Source organism: Paraphaeosphaeria sporulosa (genome assembly GCF_001642045.1).
Source record: "Paraphaeosphaeria sporulosa strain AP3s5-JAC2a unplaced genomic scaffold CC84scaffold_2, whole genome shotgun sequence".
Taxonomy (NCBI): Eukaryota; Fungi; Ascomycota; class Dothideomycetes; order Pleosporales; family Didymosphaeriaceae; genus Paraphaeosphaeria; species Paraphaeosphaeria sporulosa.
In genome coordinates, this window is record NW_017253361.1 from 3,609,262 (window position 1) to 3,633,787 (window position 24,526).

Consider the following 24,526-nt stretch of genomic DNA (forward strand, 5'->3'; position numbering starts at 1 on the left):
GGGGTTAGACCACCATGAGGTGCAGTGACAGACAAATGGCACCAGCGAGTGTGATGCGCCGCTGATACGGAGGTCTGGTCCATGATGCAGCGACGCCTGGTGCAAGAACCTGAATGACCTTTCTTACAATGAGCATCTCCCATCATAATTGCCAGGAAATTTCTTAGGCTGGAATTATTGTGCGACGGACGAAACGTAATCACTAGTGTAAAGTCGGCCGTGTGAATATGGCAACTGTTCAGCATTTACCAATCCACAGTTTGCCAAACGGCTGATGGATAAGGAGTTCGGTGTCCAAGACTGCACCCTCGATTCTCTGAAGCCAAGGAAATTCAGAGTATTCGCCTTCAGAGAATTTCTGCCATAACGCCATCCAACGCTCTGATAGCTCACCTATGTCCTGCAAATTTCAGATACATACAAAAATCTACTGACATCCCCAATACATAGGTCAAATCCACCCATCCCCCAGTACAAAAGCCAAATCCATCCACCCCAAGTACAGAAGCCACATACAATCCCAATACAGAAACCAAATACACACATTCTATAAGTACAGAAATCTCCAATACCGAGATCAGATACGGAATTCAATCCAGAAATGGCTCACACGGAAAGTTGGTCGAGCGCTTGGGGTGCGTTCTGTTCCATGCGCATGCCCCGCAATGGATTTGAGCAACTTGGTAGGGCGCCCTTTAATCGCAGTTATGTCAATTGGACGAATAAGAACAGAAGGTGTGACAATCGGATTCCGACGTCGCCGCAACAAATCTTTTGCAAATATATCGAGCGTAATGCGGAGTGCGGGGAACCTTTCTTTTATTAGTAACCGTTTTAAAGAAAATGCTACATGTTTTACTTACCAAATGTGGTTGGCTACTGCGAATTTGCGCATTTTCGTTGGGTTTCTGATAAAACCACAGAGAAATTACAATCCGCCTTCGTCCTCGACTTGGGCCATCTTCTTGTTCTCCATAAGCCTGGCGATCTCGTTTTCTAAAGAGCGCTTTTTCTCGAGCAGGCTGTCGATCGTCTTCTGAGCTCTGGCCTTAAACATTTTATTGGCTGACGAGAGGTGGATGGCAATTCTTGCGATCTCTTCGTCCAGAGCTCGCAACTGGGCTTTGATGCCCATCATCTCCGGGTCTTCCTCTTCGTCATCACTGTCGTCCTCTTCGCCATCGCGGTCTTCTGCGATTGGCTCTTCCAAGACCTCTTTGATGGGGATCTCAGTGTCGGAATACTCGTCCTGGACAGACTCCTGCTCGGTTGACAAACCAGTCCTCGATTTTTTCAAGCCCACTGTTTCGGAGGTCCCGGCGGCGGCTATCGCTGAAGTCATTTCGTCGTCTTCAAGGGAGGTACCAGGCGTATTAACACCACCCTCTTCCTCATCGAAAAGACTTTCAAGCTCGATATTGTCCTCTTCCTCAAACAGCGAGTCTAGGTCGGCCTCGTATTCATCACCACGAGAAGTGGTCTCTGTTGAGGTGCCGTGTAGATAGACCGAGGTTCCCTGCTCACTCATTTTATCGTCACTGGCAAGACTGCCCTGCTCTCCAGGCTCATCGTCGCCAACAGAGATGACTTCGGTGGAATGACCGTTCGAAGAGACTACATCCTGGGTCTCGTCGTCGAGACCCGATTCCAAAAGCTCAGCCAATTCTCGTGTCTCTTTCTCTTTGGCAGAAGCCTTACGCTCTTCTTGCTCCTTTTGAGCTTGTGCAGCCCTTTCTTCTTCCTCCTTGTGCTTCGCCTCGCGTTGCAAGCGGCGCTGCTCTTGTCGTGCTTTCTGTTCAGCTTCCTTCCGCTTCTGACGCTCTTTCTCTGCTTTTGTTTTCGCTTTCTCGTCCTTCTTAATCTGAGCGTCCCTTTCTTGCTGTGCAATCCGCTTCTCATCCCTCTCCTGCTTATCACGCCTAGCACTTTCGATTTTGCGTCTCGTTCGCTCTTCTGTCTGAAGTTTTGCAGTGAAGGCCAGCCAGGCGTCCTTGTGATCGAACTCGCGATTGGTAACGCGATTGCGGAGCGTCTCAGGAAGGCTATTAATACGTTTCCCAACGCTAATTACCTGCTGCTTCTCCTGGTCCCAGACTCTCTTGAACGACTCAAACTCCTTCATGTTCTCAGAATTCGCAAAGGTCTGGCGAACTGGAGCAAGAGCAATTGACGCGATAGATGAAGCTTCAGGTGCAGCAGACGGTGCATGAAGTGAAGGTGAGGTCGCAGCCTCGTCGCTATCGTTGGTGAGGTCGATCGGCTTGGTGTACGAGGCGGTTCGAGCAACCTTGGCCACTCTACCTTGCTCATCTGAGCGACGTCGCTTTATTGCTGCATTCAGGATCATTGAATATTGAGCGTAGCTAGAAGTGAGTTGATCTGGCTCATCGTCGTCGATCACAATTGGAGTAGACGATGTGATCCCGTAGGCGGATCCGCCTTGCTCGTGGTTCTGGACCGATGACTGCTGTCGCTGCTCGGGTGTGACTGTGGTAGGCAGAGCTGCTGTCGATGTCTGGTAGCCCATGGAAGCAGGCGAACCATTGGGCAGGGTGCCGCGTGAGGTTGCAGATTGCTGATTGGCGCCTGCTGCCGCTGGAGGACTGTAATCGGTATTTGGAGGCGCCAACTCCTGCCTGGCTTTGCCTCGAGATGGTTCAGGAGATGAGTACCTGTTTTCAGGACCAGCTGCAGCTTGGTATGAGACTTTGTTGACATTTGGCATGATGATGTTTGGGGAAGTGCCAGGATCGGCTCCCGGTGGGACTTGCGAGGGAAGAGGGACGCATTGAGCATATGACAATTGGTGACCCATAAGTTGAGGGTCAGCGATAGTGATGGGGACATTGGCATGGCTCAGGCCTAACTGTGCAAGACTGTACTCATGAGTGCGAGCCTGCTTCCACGCTACTAAATCCCCTTGCTCCTGACGGTATTGGTAGTTTAGGCCTTCGTTGTCCCGTAGGACGCGTGACTCGTTCGTCAACCACTGTTGGAAAGCAACTTTCGTCTCTAGTCTAACCGGGGCCTGGCCATAAATGGCTTTGAGGGCATTGCTATACCTGGCGTACGCAATGTATCGCTCTTTAGGCTCAAGGTGTCGAAGGTTCAAGACATCGTACGGGAAGAGCAGTGTATTACAATCACTGCGTTTCATAGCATAGCGGTAGGGTATGCGGGGTACGTAAGAGATCGGGTGGGCAAGCTGGTGTGACGCTGTGTTATACCAGTCTGCCTCTGCTCTTGTAGGTTGATACATCTGAGGCTGGGCTGGAGTCGAGGCCTGGTTTGGTAGCGCCTGCTGGTATGGCTGGTTCGGAACTAAATTGCTAGCCTGGTACTTTTGTTGCTGGACAGGAGGTAGGCCATTGGAACCGAATGCCGTATGTGCTGGATGTCCTCCACTCCTATCCAGCTGTTGGTAGCTTACGCTAGAGGGAGGCCGATTTGGAAATGGGTGAGGATGGTCAGCTGCTGGGATACGTGATATTTGTGCTGCGCGCTGCCGTAGATCTGCTGCCGCTCCTGCGTTATGGTTAACAAAGCCTCCAGCGCTCGACCGTACGAGGCAGTGAGACTTTTGGCATTGCCGGCTGGAATGCTGCCCGTCCAATCGCTCGAAAGATCGGGTGTTGGATGATATTGGCTGAAGGGGAGGGATTGCGCCCTGCACGACGTTGTCTCCTTGGAAGACTACAGGGCGATCTGGAGTAGTACCCACACCGTGACCTAACTGGGCAGGTTGAATGGTGTTGGGGAAGGAGGATATGAAGTTCGCGAAGCCTGTGTGGGCGGACTGAGGGACCGGGGGGATGCGCCACTTGCCCTTCACAATGTCAAATTTCGTTCATGTACGACGTGCAGGTTGAGGAGCGAAAACGTACCTGAGCGGCCGCTGAATTGCTGCCAATGCTGACGCCGCCAGAGCGATAGTAAGATGGTGGAGAGCATGCGGCTTGGTACTTGAGAATATGATGGTCGAGCTCCTCGTCGCCCGGCTCGCTGGCCTCGTCACGGGCGCGCTTTCGCGAGCCGGTGGGCGTCTCCTGCTGCGGGAAAGACATGTTGTCTTTCCGGGCACAGAGACGTGCGGAAGATTAAGGGATATGTGGAAGTGGTAGTAAGCAAGCGGTGTGATCGATACACACGTGCAATTAAGGTGTTGAGTGGGTGTTGAGTGGTTGACTGTTGAGTGCGTGTCAATTGCGCGACACAGAGAGAGACCGCATTAGAAAGGCTGAAGGCTCGCCCTCTGCGAGCTATGACGCTCGCTGCGCGTGTGACAGCCGCCGCAGCTGTCTTGGCGCGGAAAGTTGAGGTTTGGGGGTATGGTGAAAGCGAGGTGAATGCTCGCTTAGTCACCACGCAAGGAGAACAATAGGCACACGCCGCGGCCACAACGCCTAGCCAAACAATGTGCTTACGGGCTGTTTCATCTAGATTGCTGTAGCTACCCAGAGCAAGTACATCAGTGCACGCTCATTCATGAAGATTGTGCACTCACAAGGGCTACGGGCCGCGTGGGTGCGGTGACTCTGGCTTCCATCTCCGTCGGAACCCAACGGATATCCTTCATAGTTTACACATTATTAACTTGGTACATGCGATAGACCTGTATGTAGATCTTGTGGAGGTTTCAGCCACTGTAAATTTCTGCAACGCCTGCCTTCAGACGTGGTAAGAAATCATATCGCCCAGGAAATGAATACAACATACTTTACGTCACTTGCAGTCAGAACCGTATGTATGAGTAAGCAATTTCATAAGAGTATTACTCTCGAATTCAAAACTATAAGAAACCATTTCTCTGAATACAAAGCCACCATTGCTGGCAAAGATACAGACTAGTCGTTACAACTGCGAAGAAGTGCTATCGCAACTTGCGACCATGAGAATTCTGAGAGCTGAGCGTCCAAATCAGTTGAATCTAATGCTTTTATGACATATTAAGGTTCTCAAGACAGAATATCCGTGGATAAGCGGCCATACAGATTAGAAGACAAGTACACATGCAAAGAAGAGCAGACCAATCACGATGAGCGAGGGCCAGACTTGGGAGGCTGGCGAGTGATCCGACCCCTCAAAACCTTGCTCAGCGGGGATTTCTCCGTGCCTATGCCAGGCGTGATTTTGGTAGCTGTTCCCTTCTTCGTTGCACTCGTGGCAATTGGGACCTTGCTAGCGGTGGCTTTGCCCGCTACAACCTTGCGCACTGAAGATGCCTGAGCTGTCTTGCTACCGGCGGCCTTGCCCTTGTTCTGGCGCTCAAGCTTAGCGTCAAGCTTGCGCTTCTCCTTATCACGGCCAATCGCTGCCTCAAACGCAAGCTTGAACTCGTTGTCCGTCATCTTGGTGATGTAAGCCTTGACAGGACGCTCGCTTTCGTCGGTCTCAATGTGAATGTTTGGGTAGTTCAAAGGGCATTGGACAATGCGATCGATGTGCACCATGCGGATGTTGGCCGTGACATTGAGGTACTTGATGGATCGGAGGTCGGCAATGGTGACATCGCCGTCATGAGTGACTGCGCCTTCCTTGATTCTGGCGGAGGAGCTGGCTTTCATGAGCGGGACCGCGACGATCTTCTTAGCGCTCTTTGGGGCAGCTACCATCTCCACCTTTGTCGGGCGGCCCAAAATGGGACGGCTCCTGGCCGAGGCCGCCGTCACATCAGCAAGAGAGCGACGCAGCTTCGGGTTGCGAGCGAAAACGTTTCCGCTCGCGGCTGCTGCCTTACGCTTCTCCTCCGCCTTGATCATGCGGTTAATCTCGGGGTCCAAAGACTTTGTAGAAGACACCGGCTTCTCGACGACAGCCTTGCTTGCGCGCGCTTTGGCGACAGTCGTGGCCTTGCGCTTCCGCTGAGGAACGATTACGTCGTCCTCGTCGTCGCCGTCAGCGTCCAGCTCCAGGAGCTCATCGGGGCTGGGAGCCTGTGAGCGGGTTTTGCGCTTCTTTGTAACTAGCTCCTTGTCTGTATCGTTCTTGTCCGCGTCGTCGACCGTAGGCTCGATGGTGTTTGGGATCTTGGAAGACTTCTTCACGACGCCTTCAAGACGCTTGCGCTTCTTGGATACCTCCTTCGTCACCTTGACGCTCTTAGGCATGGTATTCACGGCCTGGCCGGTGGCGCGAGGCACGGGGATCTGCGTTGGGTCCGTAGCCTGCGTACTGTTAGATGAGTTGCTGCTGCTCAAACTCGAAGGAAGTACCTCGATGGTAGGAGCGATTGGTGTGGCAGATAATTTGGAGCCGAAGCGTGCCATTGGGCCAATAGGTGCAATAGGGACGACATCTTCAGTAAGTTGGACGGTGGACTTCTCAGTCACTTGAGCGGTAGACTCGTGGGAAGTGTCCTGATCAAAGATTAGCTGAGATTCTAGGATCATGTGTGGGAAATATACCTTGCTATTGTAATTATTGGACAATTTCGACGACTGGAGCGTCTCGACTACAACCTCCTGCTGAACCTGCGGACCTTCGGCAACGGCAATCGCGACCGTAGATGCTTGCGCTAATACGATGGAGCCGGGCGTCACTTCAATTGACGCTGGAGTTGAGCTTGAGCGCTTCAGCGATACGACGCTTTGGGCGCGCGCCTCGGAAGCCTGCGTCGGCTGCATGTACGACGGCTGCTCTGATATTAGATATGTGATTGGAAACACATGCAAGAACGGGATGTTCGGATACTTACATAGCTGCTGCGGCGCGGAGACAAAGAGAATGTTCTACGAGTAGACATCTTCAGGTCAATCGCTTGCACTTTTTAAAAAAAAAAACTCGGTGGGTGTTGATTCGAAAGTAGGTATGGTCGCACGATGGGCCAGCGATATACCGGGCAAAAATGGTGTTTCGTTTAGAGTTTGCAGATGGAGAAGATTAATCAGGTGAGGGGCTTGTCAGAGCTGTGCGTGAGAGCTATCGCACGCGGTGAACAATGACGGTGCCAAGACCCCTGGCGCTAGTGAAATCGAGGTGAATGTGAGGCACATGTGCCACGAGAACATTTCCAGAACCGCCGGCGGAAACGGGCAACGTCAAGGGAACTGTATGCTTTGGGGAAGTTTGTAGCTATCGATTTGATGTGCTAGAGGTAAATGCCCCTCATTAGTTATCAAGACTTAGTTCGAAAGGTATACGACGCCTTGTCGCTGAGGTATATGATAACGAATAAAGCCAAGTTTAGAATAATCTGGAGCCGCTATTTTGATGAAGCTAACATAAAGGACAATGAACCAAAGACTAGAGGCAGAAGACTATCAGGAGAATACCTTGCGCTGGTAGATAGTCTACCGAACAATATCCACGTGCAGATCAACAACTTGAAAATACCTTTTGTGCGCTACTGAATCTGTAAACAATGCTCCGTAAACTACAAGACTCAGTCTTGAGATCAAGTGAAGATCCCACGCTACAGGTTTCGCCTGGGCGTATGTCGTTGTTCATTGTTTTTATCGCAAGTGATATCATCTAGGCAACTTCATACGAACTCTGCAGCAAGATCAGACTCGTTCCTTGCATCATTTAGTTTCATTAATTCTATGTTATTGTCAGAAGGAGCCCCTATTTGGTCCTTGACACTACAATTGAAACGATTTCCACCAGGAATCCTTTGCCAGGAATAAATTAACAAAGAAAATGTACGAAATACTGTAATAAAACGGGGATATAGAACTGGGATGCATAATGCAAATGAAAATGCAAATGGTTATACAGAACGGATATACGGAATGGGGTTACAGAATGAAAATACAGAATCGGAATACAATATGGGAATGCAGAACAGAATCCAGAACCAGCCACATCCGGTAGTTGTAACCCCTCATCATTTAACAAAAACCCAAGGAACAAAACCGTATTACAGCCACAGGTCATGACGAAGTGTGGCTGTGAGGCACGTAGCCGTGCTCAGCTCAGAAACTGTGATTCCGGCAAGGTCTTGGGAGACCAGAATAGCTGTTAGTTGACGCAGAGAACCTTCCATTAGGTCTGTGGTTTGCGTACAATGGTGCTGGTTGTAGCGAGGAACTCATTGTGGAAGCCCTTTAATTGTGAATGAACAATCACCACAAGGTATGCGAACAGAGCGTATTTGTAATAACTATTTTTGAGGCTGTGAATTCTACAGTCCCTATCGCACATACTAAGCACGAAGTCCAGCGCAATTCCACATCAATCACAAATCCATCCGAGATAATGTACCTCAGTATGTCATCGTATGCACACTTTCGAGCCAAAACTCCAGCAGCTACACCTCAAACCCTACTTCTTCGCTGCCTTGGCAGCCTTGCGAGTCCTTCTGCGCCGCCGTAATTTTTGTCCGCATACCCGGCAGATTCTCCCCGTTTGACTTGTCAAGAACCTCCGTCAGGTTCTTGTTCATTACCGGCTTCTTCTCCTCCGCCACATTCTTCTCCATCTTCGCCTCCGCAGGCGTAGTCCAAGGCGGTACGCGGGACCGTCTTCCTGGCCGGCTTCTTGCGGGCCCTGTGCTCGGTCCTCTCGTCTGAATGTTCTGGCTTCATGTCACCCTTCTCCTTCGTCATGCGCGGAGAGGCAGCTTTGCCCCAGGCCATCTTCATTTTCTTGGCATGAGGATGCGGGTGCGGGACGGGCTTTGGCTTGAAATCCAGGTCCACAAACACGAACGATGCCATCACCTTCTTAGCCAGCTTCGCGGAGTCAGTGTCCTCATCGATCTCGAATTTCTTGTAGTTGCGCTTCTTGCTCGCGCCACCAGCACTATTGTCGATGCCGATGGTGAGCAGCTGAGCGTCGCGATCGCCCTTCGAAATGCATGCGGTGAGCTTGCTCGCCTCTTCTTTGGCTTGTGCATCCTAGTCCGTGGTGGTATGCTCGAAAATAAGCGCGAGGTGCACGGCGTCTGTGAAGGCGTCGGAGTCCTCCGCGTCGACGTTATCGGTCTGCTGCTTGAACAAATCTTCAGCCTTAGTACCCACCTTCTTCGGCAACTCGAGGACTGGCTTGCGAGTAACCTGAGGTGCCTTCGCGCGCTTTGGAGCCCGTATATGTTGCGCGTAAAGCACCTCCAGACGAGTCTTCGGTTCGGCTTCGGCTTTGGCCGGCGCTTTGGCGAGCTGCTTGTTCTTCGTAATGACAGCATTGGCGGCCACAAACTTGCGGTATGCATCAGTACTCTCAGAAGGATCCTTCTTGTCTGCATGCTTCAGTGTGGTCTGTTACTCGGATGCAGCCAGAGTCTCATGCGGAGGCTTCGGGATGTCGCAATCCTCGAGATTACCCTTATTTGGGGCCTGCTTCTCGGTGACGGACTCTGCGGTGGTAGGCTCTGGCTTAGGCTGAGCAGCACGCTTCTCGGCGGAAGGGGATACCATTCTGAATTCGGCGAAGGTCGTCGTGAAATTTACGGGAGCCTCGCCCTTCGCCTCGGAAAGAAGATTGAGGATGTTGACGGACGTGTTTGCTAAATTTGTACAAGATGTGCGTTTCCAATTGTCGGTTATCACGGGCTAAACGGACGGAGAATGGACGGCGGAGGCGATTCTATGGATATGCTTGAAATAAGAGCTTCGTAGATTGATGTGTGCTGAGGCAGCGGTGTTCTTAGTGCAGAAATGCAGCTCGAAAAGTTGACGAGCAAGTGTGTGGAGAGAAAGGTTTTGGGTGACGACGACAAGCATTGCGCAGGAAATATATCGAGGGCTCGCTATTGTGCCTGGTTCTTGCCTCGAAATCAACTCACCCATCTATTGTCGTCCGGCTCGGGAGGTGGTTGGGGTGAAGAACTCGGTGAACAGTACCTCCAGTGAAAGTTGAAAAATATAATAGCGGACAGATTCATCCCCACCGACAATAGGAAGCTTCTATTACGTCAAGAAGTAATGTGCACTCGAAAATTAATCGGGAACGCGTCCAATGTCGCCGTCTTGAAACGCCTGTCCTCAGCTATTTTTCATATCAAGGCTTGCGATCGGTGCTCTTTGAGACCAAGCCCCACAGGCAGAGAATTTGGTGAGTGCTTTCATATCTCTTAGGGTAGAATGTCATCGAGAAGTATGGAAACGGCCAACGAATGACTAAGGCGTAACGGTGGGAAGAGTTGCTGGTTGCATAGAACGGAACCTTCCAAGGTTGTGTGAGGACCACGTGACACCACCTGCTTCCCTGAGCTCTTTCATGCTTCTTTCGTAATTGAAATGGCCTCTGTTATACTCGTTGAGCAACTCAAGACCAAAACAGCATTCAGTTGAATCATACAGATGGCGACAAAAGGTGTGCAGCTGCTGCGACGGGAATCAGTAGAGTCGTCCTAGCGACGTGAGTTACCCATCGGTCAGCACGAAAGTGGGACAAGGCCTAGGGCGCGCAAAAGCACACTGGTATCGTCCAGTAAGTTGTATGTAGTTATGTACTAGTCATGCACACACACTCCCGAGTTCATATCATTTTCTTTTGTCCATATCATCAGTCGTATGCATATGCCGTATGTTTTCCAACGTCCCACGGCTATATCCGGGTATCGTGCCCTCTTCACGCCTCACCACGTTCCGTATCTACAACTCGTCCTTGCTGACACCGTCGATCGATACAAGCTCCGTCTCGAAGACTGCTTAGCATTAGTGCGTGTGCGACCCACTTGGCTCTCTCAATGTACGTACTCAACACGCTGTTCGCGGGGATAGGGCCAGCGCCACGGCTGCCGTACGCCCAGTCAGGCTGGATGGTAAGCTTGCGCTTCTCGCCGGGGCACATGTCGAGCAGGCCCTGGTCCCAGCCCTTGATGACCTGGCCCTTGCCGACGGTGAAGCCCAGCGGCTGGCCACGGTTGTACGAGGCGTCGAACTCGCTTCCGTCGCTCTCGAGGGTGCCGCGGTAGTGCACTTGGATGCCGTCGCCGGCCTTGGTGGGGCGGTTGCACTCGACCTTGTTGGTGACTTCCGTCTTGAGGTGCTACGTCCAAACGTTAGCTGGATGGTAGATGTGTGGCGGCATGGTGGGGGTACCTCGTTGTTAATGATGTCGGCGACAGCGGCAGTTGCCAGGGCGAGAATGACGGCGACCTTCATGATGACTGGGAGGTGTCCGGGAGGTGTATTGGGGGTGTTTTCGTGAGCAATTGACTCGTGGGAGGCGTGCAATGGGTATGGTGGCCTTTGTTGGGGTACGTCTAGGACGTGGGGAACCGCCAAGCCCCCCGCCTATTCTCGAGATCTGGCCGCAACATCCCTGTTATCTCGTCTTGCACGCAAAGACAGTGCACCAGTCCTGTCCTCGCTATCTCCAGTGCGACCTTTATGCTCTGCCTGCAATGTGAACGAGAAAGAAGAGGCTACCATGGCTCTGCTGATTACGTTGTGAGGCCGCCGCATATGAAACAATATTTCCGAGACAGCAAGGGCACAAAGCAACAAAGAAACAGTAAAACAACAAAGCGAACGGGAATTGTAGGCGCATTCGGTACTAGGAGCGGGTGGCGCTATCTAGGCTACTACGTCCGGTATACATTCCCCTACCATGTACAAGAGCTGGTCACGTGACTTCCAGTATCACGTATCCCGCCTCCAACGTGTACATGCTCTGGGGTGACGTAGGTTCAAACTATGACGGAATAATCTGCTCAGTATTCCGACATATGAGAATGTCTGAGCTCAACTTTGCGAGCATCCGACTCACAACTTGATGTCTCACACCACTACTACTCCGACATCTGCAACGGAGATCAAAAATCATCCTTCATCGGAGATACGCATAGCTGGAAAATACTTTAGCTAAATACAGAAGGTTTCAATCGCCGTACGAGTGACGCGCACCCTCATACAAGCTCTTTACGCCCCAATCGACTTGTTCGTACCGTGCGCCTCCATGGCCTATATCAGGTTGGCTATTCTGTGCACTACTAGGGACTCAACGACGCCAGAAGAGATGTAGATGCAGGGTCTTAGTTCATTGATGTGAAAACGTTGTAGAAATGCAACTGTGCAGCCAACTTAGCCTAGGTTGTATGTAGACGAGGAAACTTGCATCGTCTCTCGACTGCTTACCAGCACACAGTAGTAACGTTTCGCATCAGCCACATGAGAGATATGTAACAGTAATCTTTTATCGGTTGTTTCCTCCTATCACCCACGTATTGTACGCTCTGGGTGTTCTGGTGGGGCGCGGAGTGCTTGGGCCATGATTCACCTATTTTGCCTCGTAGACACAATACACCGTAAGCTATTGTTCACTCCTCGAGGCTTTTCGCTGCTCCTCACAAAGAGCACTTTAAGGAATTTTGCACAAAATACCCTTTCGAACTGAATCTATTTTCGCCTGGTCCTTCCTCACGGCAGCCTGCACTCCTTGTCTCAAGACTTGATTTATCCTGCACTGCATCCACTTACACACACTCCGGGATCTCTTCAGACACACCCTTGACTCCTCCAATTCTCAAATCCAATACTTCAACCGAAAGTATACTCAACACCCGCGTCCCCATCATTTGTGTTCATCAGCGGTAGCCTTGGGCTCGACCAGCTCTCTCAAGCCTTCATCAGTTGGAGCAAAGAAAACGTCGAAGGAGCTCTCACCAACTTGCAAGTTGCGCCAGGATGTACCGCCCCGGGGTCATCAGATCAAAGAAAATGCACACATTGTCTCTATTCCAGGCATGGCATCAAAGAAAGGACAGACCAAGGACAAGGACACAAAGCGCAAGGCCGCTGGATATAAGGCAGTCGCCGCGAAACACTCTACAGCAGTAAAAATAGCCAAATGTCTTCCGAAGTAGATGTCGAGACTATCGATCCCATATTGGACGCCTTATTCACTTCCAAGGCAGCCTCCGCAGCCGAGGTCACCAGCCCAAAGAAAGTAGACTCCGTCTGCTAAAACGCTAGTAGATTAAGCATAGCGCGGTTTTAAAATATATAATATAATATAGCTACTACCACTAGTCCCTTAGGTTTAAGAAGACCCCCGTCCTTTAGAGTATTTGGACTTTACTATAGTTCATATTTAGCTCTTTAATATCTATTAGGATATAGCTTTGAGGTCGTGACTTAAGCTATTACCTCTAGATTATAGTATTCCATTGTTCAGCTGCCTAAGTAAGAGTTGAAAGTTAAGATGCAAAAAGTTACTATGAACAGGATGATTAATTGCGTGCTTAGAACATCATCTTTTCCTATACTAACTAGTGTAGAGTAGAAGGTGCGAGCTCTCTAATAGATCGAAATAAACTAAACTTCTACTAGAGCGTAGAGTCTCTCACAAACTCTTTAGTAAATTAGAGAATTTTGTTCCGGTACGCTGGGTGTTCCGGTAGACGTGGGTGCCCATTACTTAATGATGTCTCGAGACCATGCTAATTATCTTACTGTAAGCTAAGTAGGGTCACACGTCCAGAATTACACCCTAGACACACCATGTTCTTGTGCACCGCCGTCCTACAGTTCCGATACTCAGGAGGAAGCCAAAGAAAGCGACGATTTTGACGTAGGATCCACTCATTGTTTACTGTAGTCCAAGATGGTTCTTCAGTAGGTAGGACAGCTGAAGCAGTGATGGAGCTCGACGGTAGAGAAATGTCATCTCTGTTAGTCTGACGTGTCTGGTCATCTGGCGGGAACATCACCGCCCAGACCCAGCTTGAATCGCCCTGAATCACGCTGCGACAGTGTCCTGTCACTGTCTCCCACACTCGCACTGTCCTGTCACAGGATGCTAAGGTGACCAGCTGACCGTCCGGCGAGAATACTACCGGACTGACCCATTCTGAATGGCCCTGCAGCACGCTGCGACACTGGCCTGTTGCTGTCTCCCACACCCGCACTGTCCTGTCGTCGGATGCTGAGGCGAGTAGCTGCCCGTCTGGGGAGAATACTAGCGCCCTGACCCAGTCTGAATGGCCCTGCAGCACGCTGCGACACTGGCCCATTGCTGTCTCCCACACCCGCACTGTCTTGTCCCAGGATGCTGAGGCGAGTAGCTGTCCGTCTGGGGAGAACACTACCGCCCTAACACATTCTAAATGGCCCTGCAGCACGCTGCGACACTGGCCCGTTGCTGTCTCCCACACCCGCACTGTCTCATCGTAGGATGCTGAGGCGAGTAGCTGCCCGTCTGGCGAGAATACCACGGCCCTGACCCCGCTTAAATGGCCCTTCAGCACGCTGCGACAGTGTCCTGTCACTGTCTCCCACACTCGCACTGTCCCGTCATAGGATGCTGAGGTGACCAGCTGCCCGTGTGGTGAGAACACTATCGCCCTAACGTAATCTGAATGGCCCTGCAGCACGCTATGACACTGGCCCGTCGCTGTCTCCCACACCCGCACTGTCCTGTCAGCGGATGCTGAGGCGAGTAGCTGTCCGTCTGGAGAGAATACCACCGCCTTGACCCAGCTTAAGTGGCCCTTCAGCACGCTGCGACACTGGCCCGTTGCTGTCTCCCACAACCGCACTGTGCTGTCGTCGGATGCTAAGGCGAGTAGCTGCCCATCTGATGAGAACGCTGCGGCCCTGGCGTCTTTTAGATAGTCCTGTAGCACACTGAGACACTGGCCCGTCGCTGCCTTCCACACATGCACTTTCTTCTCATAGGATGCTGAGGCGACGAGCTGCCCGTCTGGCGAGAAAACCATTAGCCTACTCCAGCTTGAACGGCCCTGCAGAACGCTGCGACACTGTCCTGTTTCTGTCTCCGACACCTGCACTGTGGTGCTGTCGTTGGATGCTGAGGCGACCAGCTGCCCGTCTGGGGAGAACGCTAACGTCGTAATCGAGTCTAGATGGCCCTGTATCACGCTGCGACATTGGTTCGTCGCTAAATCCCACACCCGCACTGTCTTGTCGTCGGATGCTGAGGCGACCAGCTGTCCGTCAGGCGAGAACACTACCGCCCTAACCCAGCCTGAATGGCCCTGCAGCACGGTAGGACAGTGTCCGGTTGCTGTCTCCCACACCCGCACTGTCCTGTCCCGCGATACTGAAGCGACTAGCTGTCCATCTGGCGAGAACACCACTGTACTAACACTATCTAAATGTCCCTCCAGCACGATGTGACACTGTCCCGTCACTGCCTCCCACACCCGCACTGTTTTGTCACAGGATGCTGAGGCGACCAACTGGCCGTCCGGCGAGAACACCACCGCCGTGACCCGGTCTGAATGGCCTTCCAGCATGCTACGACAGTGTCTCATCGCTGTCTCCCACACCCGTATTGTCCTGTCGTCGGATGCTGAGGCGACAAGCTTCCCGTGTGGTGAGAACACTACCGCCCTAACGTAATCTGAATGGCCCTGCAGCACGCTATGACACTGGCCCGTCGCTGTCTCCCACACCCGCACTGTCCTGTCGGCGGATGCTGAGGCGAGTAGCTGCCCGTCTGGGGAGAACACCACCGCCCTAACCTTCTCTGAATGGCCCTCCAGGACGCTGCGACAATGTCCCGTCGCTAACTCCCACACCCGCACTGTCTCATCATAGGATGCTGAGGCGAGTAGCTCTCCGTCTGGCGAGAACACTACTGCGTTAATTCTCTCTAAATGGCCCACTAGCACGCTGCGACAATGGCCCGTTGCTGTCTCCCATACCCGCACTGTCTCATCGTAGGATGCTGAGGCGAGTAGCTGTCCGTCTGGAGAGAATATCACCGCCCTGACCCCGCTTAAGTGGCCCTTCAGCACGCTGCGACACTGGCCCGTTGCTGTCTCCCACAACCGCACTGTGCTGTCAGCGGATGCTGAGGCGACTAGCTCCCCGTCTGGGGAGAACACTACCGCCCTAACCCAGCTCAAATGGCCTTCCAGCACGCTGAGACACTGGCCCGTTGCTGTCTCCCACACCCGCACTGTCCTGTCGTCGGATGCTGAGGCGACTAGCTGTCCGTCTGGTGAGAACACTACCGCCGTGACCCAGTCTGAATGGCCCTGCAGCACGCTGCGACACTGGCCCGTCGCTGTCTCCCATACCCGCACTGTCTTGTCCCAGGATGCTGAGGCGAGTAGCTGTCCATCTGGTGAGAACATGACCACCTTGACTGGAAATAGATGGCCCTGCATTACGATGCGACATTGGCCGGTTGCTGTCTCCCACACCCGCACTGTCCTGTCGTTGGATGCTGAGGCGATGAGCTGTCCGTCTGGTGAGAACACTACCGCCCTGACCCTCTCTGAATGGCCCTCTAACACGTTGCGGCATGCGTCCCAGTCGGCATCTCTTCCAGAAAGTACATCCACCCCCTGTGTCATATGTCCTATAAATGCCTTTCGCACAATGCTAGCCTCGGGAGAGAAAAGAAGGGCAGACGAGTATATTTGGAGGGGGGCCTTTGCAAGAATAGACACGGACTGCAGCGCAAATCGACTTGCATCGCGGAGAAAACTCGCGACAGACGTACTAGACGTCTGCGTCTGAGTTAGCGCGCAACGACACTAAGTTCGGTCAAAAAGCCCTACCGTTACTAGCGATTGTAGTATTGCTATCAAGCGCATGCATAGACCCATTTGCTTAATTAGGCTCATAGCTTCAAGCCAGTGAAGAAAATGCTTGCGAAGGAAGTCGTGCACTTTGTCTCCATCCTGGATGCCCCCTTGACCGCGCTCTAGATGATCCGCCCAGTAGCAACAAGCATACTGCAGCTCCGGAGACAGGCACGTCGTAATTCTGCTTTCGTATGTCTCGTATCTCTCATCTCTCTTGTCTATTTCGCTTCTGAGCTTCCCACGGTTAGAAAGCTTGCACATACCTTGCCGAAGGCCGTCAGGTGCAGACATAAGCTGGAGACAGCAGGACGCCAGCTTCTCGTGTGTGCTCTTCTCGTCTACCCAAAATTTGTCGTCGTCGCATCTCTTTCTATCAACTAGGAAGTCGCGGAATGAAGGATGGTGTAGACGAAGCGGTTGGACAGGACCTTCTGGGATGCTGAGGATAGCGTGCAGATCCTCTAGTGCTCGCCTGGCCTCTTCGCCTGTACAGTGGAGCAGCTTGCTCAACGACAGTAAAGATAGAGTAGAGAGCAGAACTACCATGCTCCCAAGAACGTGCCGTAGCATTCTGCACTGCTCGTCTCGCTCTTTGTCTGTATAATGTGCAGGTACTGAGCTCTGTAGCACAGTTACATAGATCTGGTCTAGATGCTTCTCTGGAGCTGTAGAATTGTTGCTGTCGTTACGTAGGATCGTCTCCAGTCTTCTAGCTGCAAAGTGCCTCCCTTCGCGGATGAAGCGGCAGGCAGTAGCTGCCCAGATGAACAGTCCACTAGCGCCCTGGACCAGCTGCATGACGGTTTCTGCGTCCGGCCAGCCAGCGCGTGAATACCATATCTGCCCAACGGCCTGAAGCTCGGTTTCTATGAAAAGTTTTATATCGTTATTGACGGTCGACGGCGATATTTCGTGCAGCACAAAGTCCCTGTGCTCTACATCCGCCATCTGCCCAAATGCTTGTCGAATTGGCACTTCTGGCCGGCTCGTCAGGAACACGCGCACTCGAACCCTCTCCAGCGACTGGGCCTCGGCCAGCAGTCGCACAATAATCTGGACATCGTTGTCGTTGTCGCACTCGTCGAGAGCATCAACAACTATAATAAATGGCCCTGGCTCGTGCAGCTTCGACAGCGGACCAAGAATGAGGTGCTGCCACTGGTCTTGTAAAGATTGTTTGGATATATTGCTGCGCTCGGCAACAGCATCGCGGATATGCTGTCGACATGTTGTGATATTGTCTGCAAGCTGCACCGCGATGCTCGTCACAAACTTGCCTGCGTGGCCGACGTCGCCGCCGCCGCGCGAGAAGAAGAAGCTAGCCGCCAGAAGCTTCCTGTCATGGTATCGGCGCGCGACGGTCCGCGCGATCGTCGATTTGCCCGTGCCCGCCAGGCCACGCAGCCAGAAGATGCATCGCTGGTTCGGTCCGTCCGCCCAGCTGCGTATCTCCTCGAGGAGGTCGATGCGCGTGTTGGCAAGGCAGGGCAGGTCGTGCCGCTTTGCGTACGAGTTGAAGGGCGCGTCCTCGGCGTACGGTAGACGAGCGAAGGTGTCCTCATGTCCTGTTTGAAGGATCGATTTAGCGTTCTGCTCTCTCTCAAGAGCTTGACGGCCCTCGAGCGGCCCTGCAACGTACCCCAATGGACAGAGCCGGTGAAGTTGTTAGCCTGAACGCTGGAGTATGCGTTGCCGAATGCTAGGTTAGATGTTGTAGAGGACATGGCTGCGTCAGGAGAGCATGCATTAATGCTGCACCGATAGTGTGGCTACGGTGATCGTGTCCGCGGGGAGATCGGAGTCTGCGGCGTAGCGCTGCTGGGCTTCAGCCTGGCAGCCTTCAGCCTGCAGCCTGGCGGCTTCAAGCAATCACTCGCGAGGCCTGTGGCTGGGCCCAAGCGCGAACCGCTCGGCCCGCCAACCTCGTCAGCGTGCTCGATGGACTTATACCTCCATCGATGACTTCTACGCGCCATGATGGAGATGGGCAAGGTAATCCGGCCAGGCAGGTGTTCCATTCTATAAGCCTAAATGAATATACTGACTAAGTCGATCGATAAGACATCACAACATCTCAGTCATCCAGTCTCAGGAGATAACATGGGATAAGCTGTTGCAAGCAAGGGAAGCATCAGGTGTGCGAGTATAGGGCTAATGGGCACAGGGTCTCCGCATTGCCCAGATTCAAGTTATGTAACTTAAGCCATTGACGGGGGATCTTTGCTCGTAATCTGACACAATACATTCACGTCTACCAACTCGTTCTTGAGCACCGTGCCAGGGTTTCAGAAGGACCTCAAAAGTACTTTAAAGATCCCCCGGTTCTTTTTCGATAGGATCTATCTTCAATCAAACGGCTATTGCGGATACGAAGTCTGGCCTGATAATGACGAAAAGGTCGAGTGTTATAGTACGTAGCACCAAATAATCCAGAGGGTTGTCAGTGGTTGCTCATCGAACCCCAGCGTATTGGTCCCGCTTCACCGTCAAGCAGATCTACGATAAGCTCCAGCCCAAAAGGACGTACACACCACAAGCGCTGACGACTGGAATGCTGATGTTGCAATACATGGGCCCCAGAGTGTGCGGCATGGGTGGGAATGGTACGAGATGGGATTCTTCGCTAGCTGGACACCGTCTGGGTCGATCACGCTCCTGCGCTTCGATTTGCCTGCGAAGTTGGAAAAGGATATCCAGTCAACGTTTTCTTCGCAGGATGTCTCTCGTTGGTGTCCATACGCCGTGCTTTCGCTCATCTCGGATGCGCTGCTTCGATTGTATGATGACTCGGTCTGGACACTCAGAAACCATATCAGTCAGTGGGAAGCTGTAAGTGTCGTTCTACGTCCTGGATAGCTAGCGGCAGTGATGCTCATTCGCGACAGAGGAGGTCACAAGAGGCCGATTACTTCCTTTTGCACGAGATTGCGAGACAAGGGATACATGTCAGCGAGACTCTTATCGTGGCTATACGGTCTCTCGATGCCATGCAGCACCATCACGTAAGGTTTCATACACACAACGATCTTGTCCGCAGTGAAAAGGGACGCGAAAACTAGGATAGAGTTGGGGTTCGCTTTGAGTTGCAGCTTCGCTTACTCCAGGGCTTGCTCCAGCGGTCTGAAGCGAACAATGCTCGAATCCAGAGCGAAATCACTCTTGTAAGCGCAGTGTACGACAGACGGTACGCAGAGGCCTCCCAAACTTATGATGATAGGCTTTCCATGCGGCAGCCCAGAGAGACAGTAGGATTCAGCTGCAGATAGGAGAAGAAGCGAAGAGAGAAGCGTCGGCGATGAAGGCAATCGCTGTAGTCGCGATGACTTTCTTGCCGGCTACATTTGTTTCTGTGAGTTTCTCGAGCCACGTATCGACTGTAAGAGAACTTATTGGATAGACAATATTATCTAACTTCTTCTCGTTTGAACCCGATGGAGGCGCGGGACAACTATCCTTCATCGTATCGCATCAATTCTAGATATACTAAGCTCTCTCTATTCCGTTGACTGCTGTAACGCTTGCTCTGTGGTTCTGGTGGAGCAGGGTGGGCGGAGCACTTACAACTCTCTGGATCCAGAGCTGTTGCACCATAGAACAAACATGAAATGTGTGGAGGTTTACTGCATATGCTGCTAAATAAGAAAATCTTGTAGTACGAGTTAGATGTCAATCTAATTTTAGCAGTGCCGATCAGCGATTGTGACGAGGCTGAAAAGTAGCCCAGCCCTGCTGCCTAGATCCCGTAGTTATTCGCTGCCAGATACCATAATCACCAACACCCACCATCATACATCGCTCTTTGCCGCTAACAGTTCGTTTAAGACACATTGGTCTCCCATGGCTAAGAATCGTCAGTTCACCATAGGATGGATCTGCCCTCTCCCTCTCGAAAAGGAGGCTGCGAGGCTGGTGCTGGACGAAGAGTACCCGCAAGAGGAAGTCCAGTACCAGAACGCATACTATCTAGGCGGTCGGATCGGAAAACATCAGGTTGTCATTGGAGTGCAGCGAAGAATAGGACTCAGCCAGGCTGCCATCCTTGCGGAAAAGATGCGCGCTGGTTTCCCTAACATCAGATACTTTCTCCTGGTCGGTATTGCGGGAGGGGTGCCCCGCTACGGACCAGCTGGTGCGACTTCGGAGATCGTGCTTGGGGACGTGGTTGTCAGCTCTCCACGAGGCAACCATGGCGGGGTGTTGCAGTACGACAAGGGCGCGTGGGAGGGTGAAGGGCGACTGAACTTTCGCGGACACACCAACGGCGTTCCTGGCGACCTAATGGCCGCAGTCAACAACTTCCGTGCGGAAGGTTCGTCCCAGACGAACATCACCGAAGTGTTAGAGCAGATGCGTCTTAGGCTTGACAACGATCGACAGCACCAGTATGACGACCCGGGACCCGGCCGCGACCGGCTCTTCAAAGACATTTATGAGCATCAGGGCACTGAACTGGACGATTGCAGAGTGTGCTGCGACGCGGACTACGTTGAGTCACGTGCCGATCGAGGAAGCGGAGCCACACGGCAAGTTGACAAGCCCTCCGTCCATTTCGGCAACATCGCATCAAGCAATCAGCTGCAGATATCCGCCATCGAACGAAACAGGGTCCAACAAGAGCACGACGTGATCTGCTTTGAGATGGAAGCAGCAGGCGTGATGGACGAGTATCCGTGTGTAGTCGTTCGAGGCATCTGCGATTATGCAGACTCTCATAAGAACAAGGGCTGGCAGAACTACGCGGCAGCTACCGCGGCAGCGTACGCTAAAGGGCTGTTGGCTATGATCCCCACGGTAGACGCTACCTGTAGTGCGCAATCTGCAGAACAGTCTTCGTCTCAGCACTCCGCAAACATAACGAACATGACGTTTGGCAATAATACAGGTGGAATTCAGGCCCGGGACTTCCACGGCAATGTACAGTTTGGACGTTGCTGAGGTATCAGTTATTGTTGTTAGTGAGTCAAGGATAGAAAAGAAAATCAGAACAACTCTACATACCGCCCCATGAAAGTGCAACTGTAGGTCGGATTAGACGCTCCGACGAAGATAGCGAGTCGAGCGGTTTGACGATCGGGCGCATGCACGCTTGACCGCAGGCCTCGCGAGTGCTTGCTCGAAGCCGCCGGGCTGCAGGCTGAAGGCCGCTAGGCTGAAGGCCGCTAGGCTGAAGGCCAGCAGGCGCTGCGCCGCAGACTCCAACCAGGCTACGGACATCATCCCCATAGACGCCATCGCTGGCGCAATGCTCTGCTGCGATGCCGTGACCTCCACATCCAACATAGACTTCAGCGACGCCCGCTATAGTGTCCAAGCTCACACCATCAACGGGCCTGCTTGCCTCCCCGACACGCGCGTTGGCCTCCTCGACGAGATATACCGCTGGGTTGAGGGACAAGACGAGCGATGCATCCCCTGGCTGCGCGGCCTGGTGGGCACGGGCAAGTCGACGATCGCGCGGACCGTCGCGCGCCGATACCATGACAGGAAGCTTCTGGCAGCAAGCCAGCCTATATAGATCAAATTCTGGTACTTTTCAAAATAGTCGCACCTACTGCAGACCGGGTGCCCAGAAGAGCAATGTGCCAATCCACGGCGTGCTTGCGCGGGACGGCTTCGGGGCGAAGGTCGAGTGAATTGCGTACGTCGACTATAGCTACGGTCGCTGCGGTGCTATGGAGGCAGGCTGGTAGATGGTGAGTTGTAGGATGCTACCGCAACATTCTGTCAGCACGCTATACCCAGGCAGGTAACTTAATCTACGGTGTCGCTGTGCAGGCGTGGTCGTGAACACACGGCTAAGTACAGATGGTCTGACAGCCTAGCCGCCAACACGAGTTGCGCATGGCTGAGGTAAGGCGACAGCTTATCTAACTTCCACTACGCTTAGTAAATGCCTAAGGCCAGTTCTTACACGGCGGTTTCGTCGCGGGCATCAACGCATTCGTTATAGGCCGCTAGTAGGCGATGCTGAAGGCTAGTAAGGGTAGGTACTTAACCCGGATGGGGGTTCCAAGGGCAGCCATTTGTAGGAGGTACTGCACGAGAGCTTTCTCTTTAGGCGGGATAAGGTATTGCTGGCTTTGGCTTTTGGCCTTTCATGAGGGCCGTCCATGGTCGTAATGCCATAGTGTGGAGTAAGAGGTCTTTTCGCTTTATACTCGAGTAGTATAGGGCTTACATACATTTAATGAAAGTCTCTATGCCTGCGTAGGGCTGGCGGGCTCCATCACTTACATATGTTGGTGATGCTTGGAGAAGGACCAAGATCTTACGCACAGCCACTGATGTCCTTGTTAAATCCAGAAGGGTAGCTAGTCCTAAAGGGTTAGGGTTGGTTCTCGGGCAAGACAACTGAGGGAAGGAAGGGGTTTGTCGAGACGATAGTATCGGAGGAGGATATAACGAGTCAACAATATAGCCTGAGTGTAATCCAAATGATAGATTGATAAACAGGTTGAACACGAGTATGAGGGTTCATACTCACGTTCCTATATACTTGAGCGATCCCATGATATCCCACGCTCCCATGAAATCCCATGCTTGGTACATGTGGGATCCCATGGTACAGTCACGTGACGTTTGTCATGTGATCCTGTTGTCCCATGGCTTGGCGCTTGGGACAATCGTGAGACATTACCTAATCCTTGTGGGGCCCGAGGTCGTATGCCGTCATAAGCGACCTCTGTCCTCGCCCGCTTCTTGGGATCCTAACAGTCCTCCTATAATAGGATGGAACTAAATAGAAAGGCATTACATTAATAGCTTATGTCCTGGTCTGCTAAGACGCCAGTGAATTGAGCATAGCGTCATATTAAGATACTGTTACGAACCAGAATATGAGATGGGGGGATAGGCGCTTAATGCAGGTGGAAGGCCAGGATTGAGGTCACGACAGACGCCGAGCCACTAGCGATAAACCGATCACGTGACATGATCAGCTGCTCAGTCTGACTGAGCAACTGAGCAGACCAACTATATAGGAACCCGAGGATGGACTTCCATACTCGTGTTCAACCTGTTTATCAATCTATCGCTCGGATTACACTCAGGCCATATTGTTGACTCGTAACACTTCGCAAGATACTACCGTATCAACAAGACCCCTTCCCTTCCCCTCCGTTGTCTTGCCTGAGAACCAACCTTAACCCTTTCGGACTAACTACCCTTCTTGATTTAACAGATACATAACATAATGTAGGCCCTACCGCTGATCCCTTACGCTTGAAACTACTCCTCCCCTTTAGAGCTTTTGGACTTTGCGACCTTGCGCGTTCTGCTCTACAAACTTTATAAGGATAGACTTTTTAAGTTTATATTCCTTACTATGCCTCTGAAATCGAGTATCTCTTTGACATGTTGCCTAGACGGGACTTTGACTTGAGACGCGAAAAGTCACTATGAATGGGGCGATAGACAGCTGTCACGGTAATCCCAGGCTACCTGACAAGCATGGATATACTGCTGGCAATATTATATCTCAGAGGTATCGCGCGCTGGCAGCCAGCCAATAGAACAGCACAAGGTTGACCCTTCTGCTAGCTGATTGGTCGAAACATGGCGCTAGCTACCCTTGGTAAGGGCGCGCATAGCAACAATGAATAATTGGTTACCGAATTCGTTACTACATGACACCATTTCACATAAACAGTTCTATATACACATCGGACATGATACTAAAGAGAGAACTTCGAGCTTCTAATTCCTATCTTCATTAGCCCACGTGATAGCTTTGACTTCTTAGGTATGTCTGCGACGTCAGCAGTTAGCATCGCAGAAGAAAGGGTCGACCGGTCCCGCTCTTGCAACGTAATCATTTCTCGATAATGTTGGCGACACGCGTGGGTAGTTGGATGGTTTTCTCCTAGGAGAGTGGTGTATGCAGCGCATGCCCGCTCATATAGAGCGCGAGATTCAGTGTAGCGATGTTGATTGGCGAGGAGATGAGCGAGGCAGTACATGCTCGTTAGCGTAGAGGGATGCTCCGGCCCAAGCACCTTCTCTCGCAACGCCAGCGTCTCCTGGTTCATCGATTCCGCCTCCTCGTACTTGCCTTGGCGCTCCAACACAAAGGCCAAATTG

The 24,526-nt window shown here is 52.2% G+C and overlaps 7 protein-coding genes across 7 annotated transcripts; 2 read left to right on the forward strand and 5 right to left on the reverse strand.

Annotated features, from left to right (window-relative positions):
• Positions 1-928: 928 nt before the first annotated feature.
• Positions 929-4,064, reverse strand: CC84DRAFT_1213860 (uncharacterized protein; the record flags this gene model as incomplete). The annotated part of the gene is made up of 4 exons (XM_018182578.1): positions 929-3,407; positions 3,431-3,525; positions 3,722-3,826; positions 3,885-4,064. 4 exons carry the CDS (start codon positions 4,062-4,064, stop codon positions 929-931), a joined length of 2,859 nt encoding a protein of 952 aa, XP_018040911.1.
• An 896-nt stretch (positions 4,065-4,960) lies between these two features.
• On the reverse strand, positions 4,961-6,742 carry CC84DRAFT_1202976 (uncharacterized protein; the record flags this gene model as incomplete). Its single annotated transcript, XM_018181800.1, has 3 exons — positions 4,961-6,356; positions 6,405-6,632; positions 6,695-6,742. 3 exons carry the CDS (start codon positions 6,740-6,742, stop codon positions 5,031-5,033), a joined length of 1,602 nt encoding a protein of 533 aa, XP_018040912.1. The 3' UTR covers positions 4,961-5,030.
• A 1,451-nt stretch (positions 6,743-8,193) lies between these two features.
• On the reverse strand, positions 8,194-9,356 carry CC84DRAFT_1256369 (uncharacterized protein; the record flags this gene model as incomplete). Its single annotated transcript, XM_018184616.1, has 3 exons — positions 8,194-8,837; positions 8,880-9,178; positions 9,263-9,356. 3 exons carry the CDS (start codon positions 9,354-9,356, stop codon positions 8,355-8,357), a joined length of 876 nt encoding a protein of 291 aa, XP_018040913.1. The 3' UTR covers positions 8,194-8,354.
• Positions 9,357-10,341: 985 nt separating this feature from the next.
• On the reverse strand, positions 10,342-11,077 carry CC84DRAFT_1256370 (uncharacterized protein). The gene is made up of 3 exons (XM_018184617.1): positions 10,986-11,077; positions 10,641-10,932; positions 10,342-10,588 (listed from the first exon to the last, which is right to left on the reverse strand). Exons 1-3 carry the CDS (start codon positions 11,046-11,048, stop codon positions 10,536-10,538), a joined length of 408 nt encoding a protein of 135 aa, XP_018040914.1. The 5' UTR covers positions 11,049-11,077; the 3' UTR covers positions 10,342-10,535.
• Positions 11,078-13,336: 2,259 nt separating this feature from the next.
• On the reverse strand, positions 13,337-18,279 carry CC84DRAFT_1139208 (putative WD-repeat protein; the record flags this gene model as incomplete). Its single annotated transcript, XM_018176229.1, has 4 exons — positions 18,087-18,279; positions 16,421-18,012; positions 15,532-16,369; positions 13,337-14,406 (listed from the first exon to the last, which is right to left on the reverse strand). The coding sequence occupies exons 1-4, from the start codon at positions 18,169-18,171 to the stop codon at positions 13,337-13,339; spliced, it is 3,585 nt and encodes a 1,194-aa protein (XP_018040915.1). The 5' UTR covers positions 18,172-18,279.
• A 606-nt stretch (positions 18,280-18,885) lies between these two features.
• Positions 18,886-19,548, forward strand: CC84DRAFT_487582 (uncharacterized protein). Its single transcript, XM_018186479.1, has 2 exons — positions 18,886-19,276; positions 19,333-19,548. The coding sequence occupies exons 1-2, from the start codon at positions 18,999-19,001 to the stop codon at positions 19,451-19,453; spliced, it is 399 nt and encodes a 132-aa protein (XP_018040916.1). The 5' UTR covers positions 18,886-18,998; the 3' UTR covers positions 19,454-19,548.
• Positions 19,549-20,206: 658 nt separating this feature from the next.
• On the forward strand, positions 20,207-21,446 carry CC84DRAFT_1161475 (purine and uridine phosphorylase). Its single transcript, XM_018177749.1, has one exon. The coding sequence runs from the start codon at positions 20,285-20,287 to the stop codon at positions 21,380-21,382; it is 1,098 nt and encodes a 365-aa protein (XP_018040917.1). The 5' UTR covers positions 20,207-20,284; the 3' UTR covers positions 21,383-21,446.
• The last annotated feature ends 3,080 nt before the right edge of the window (positions 21,447-24,526 follow it).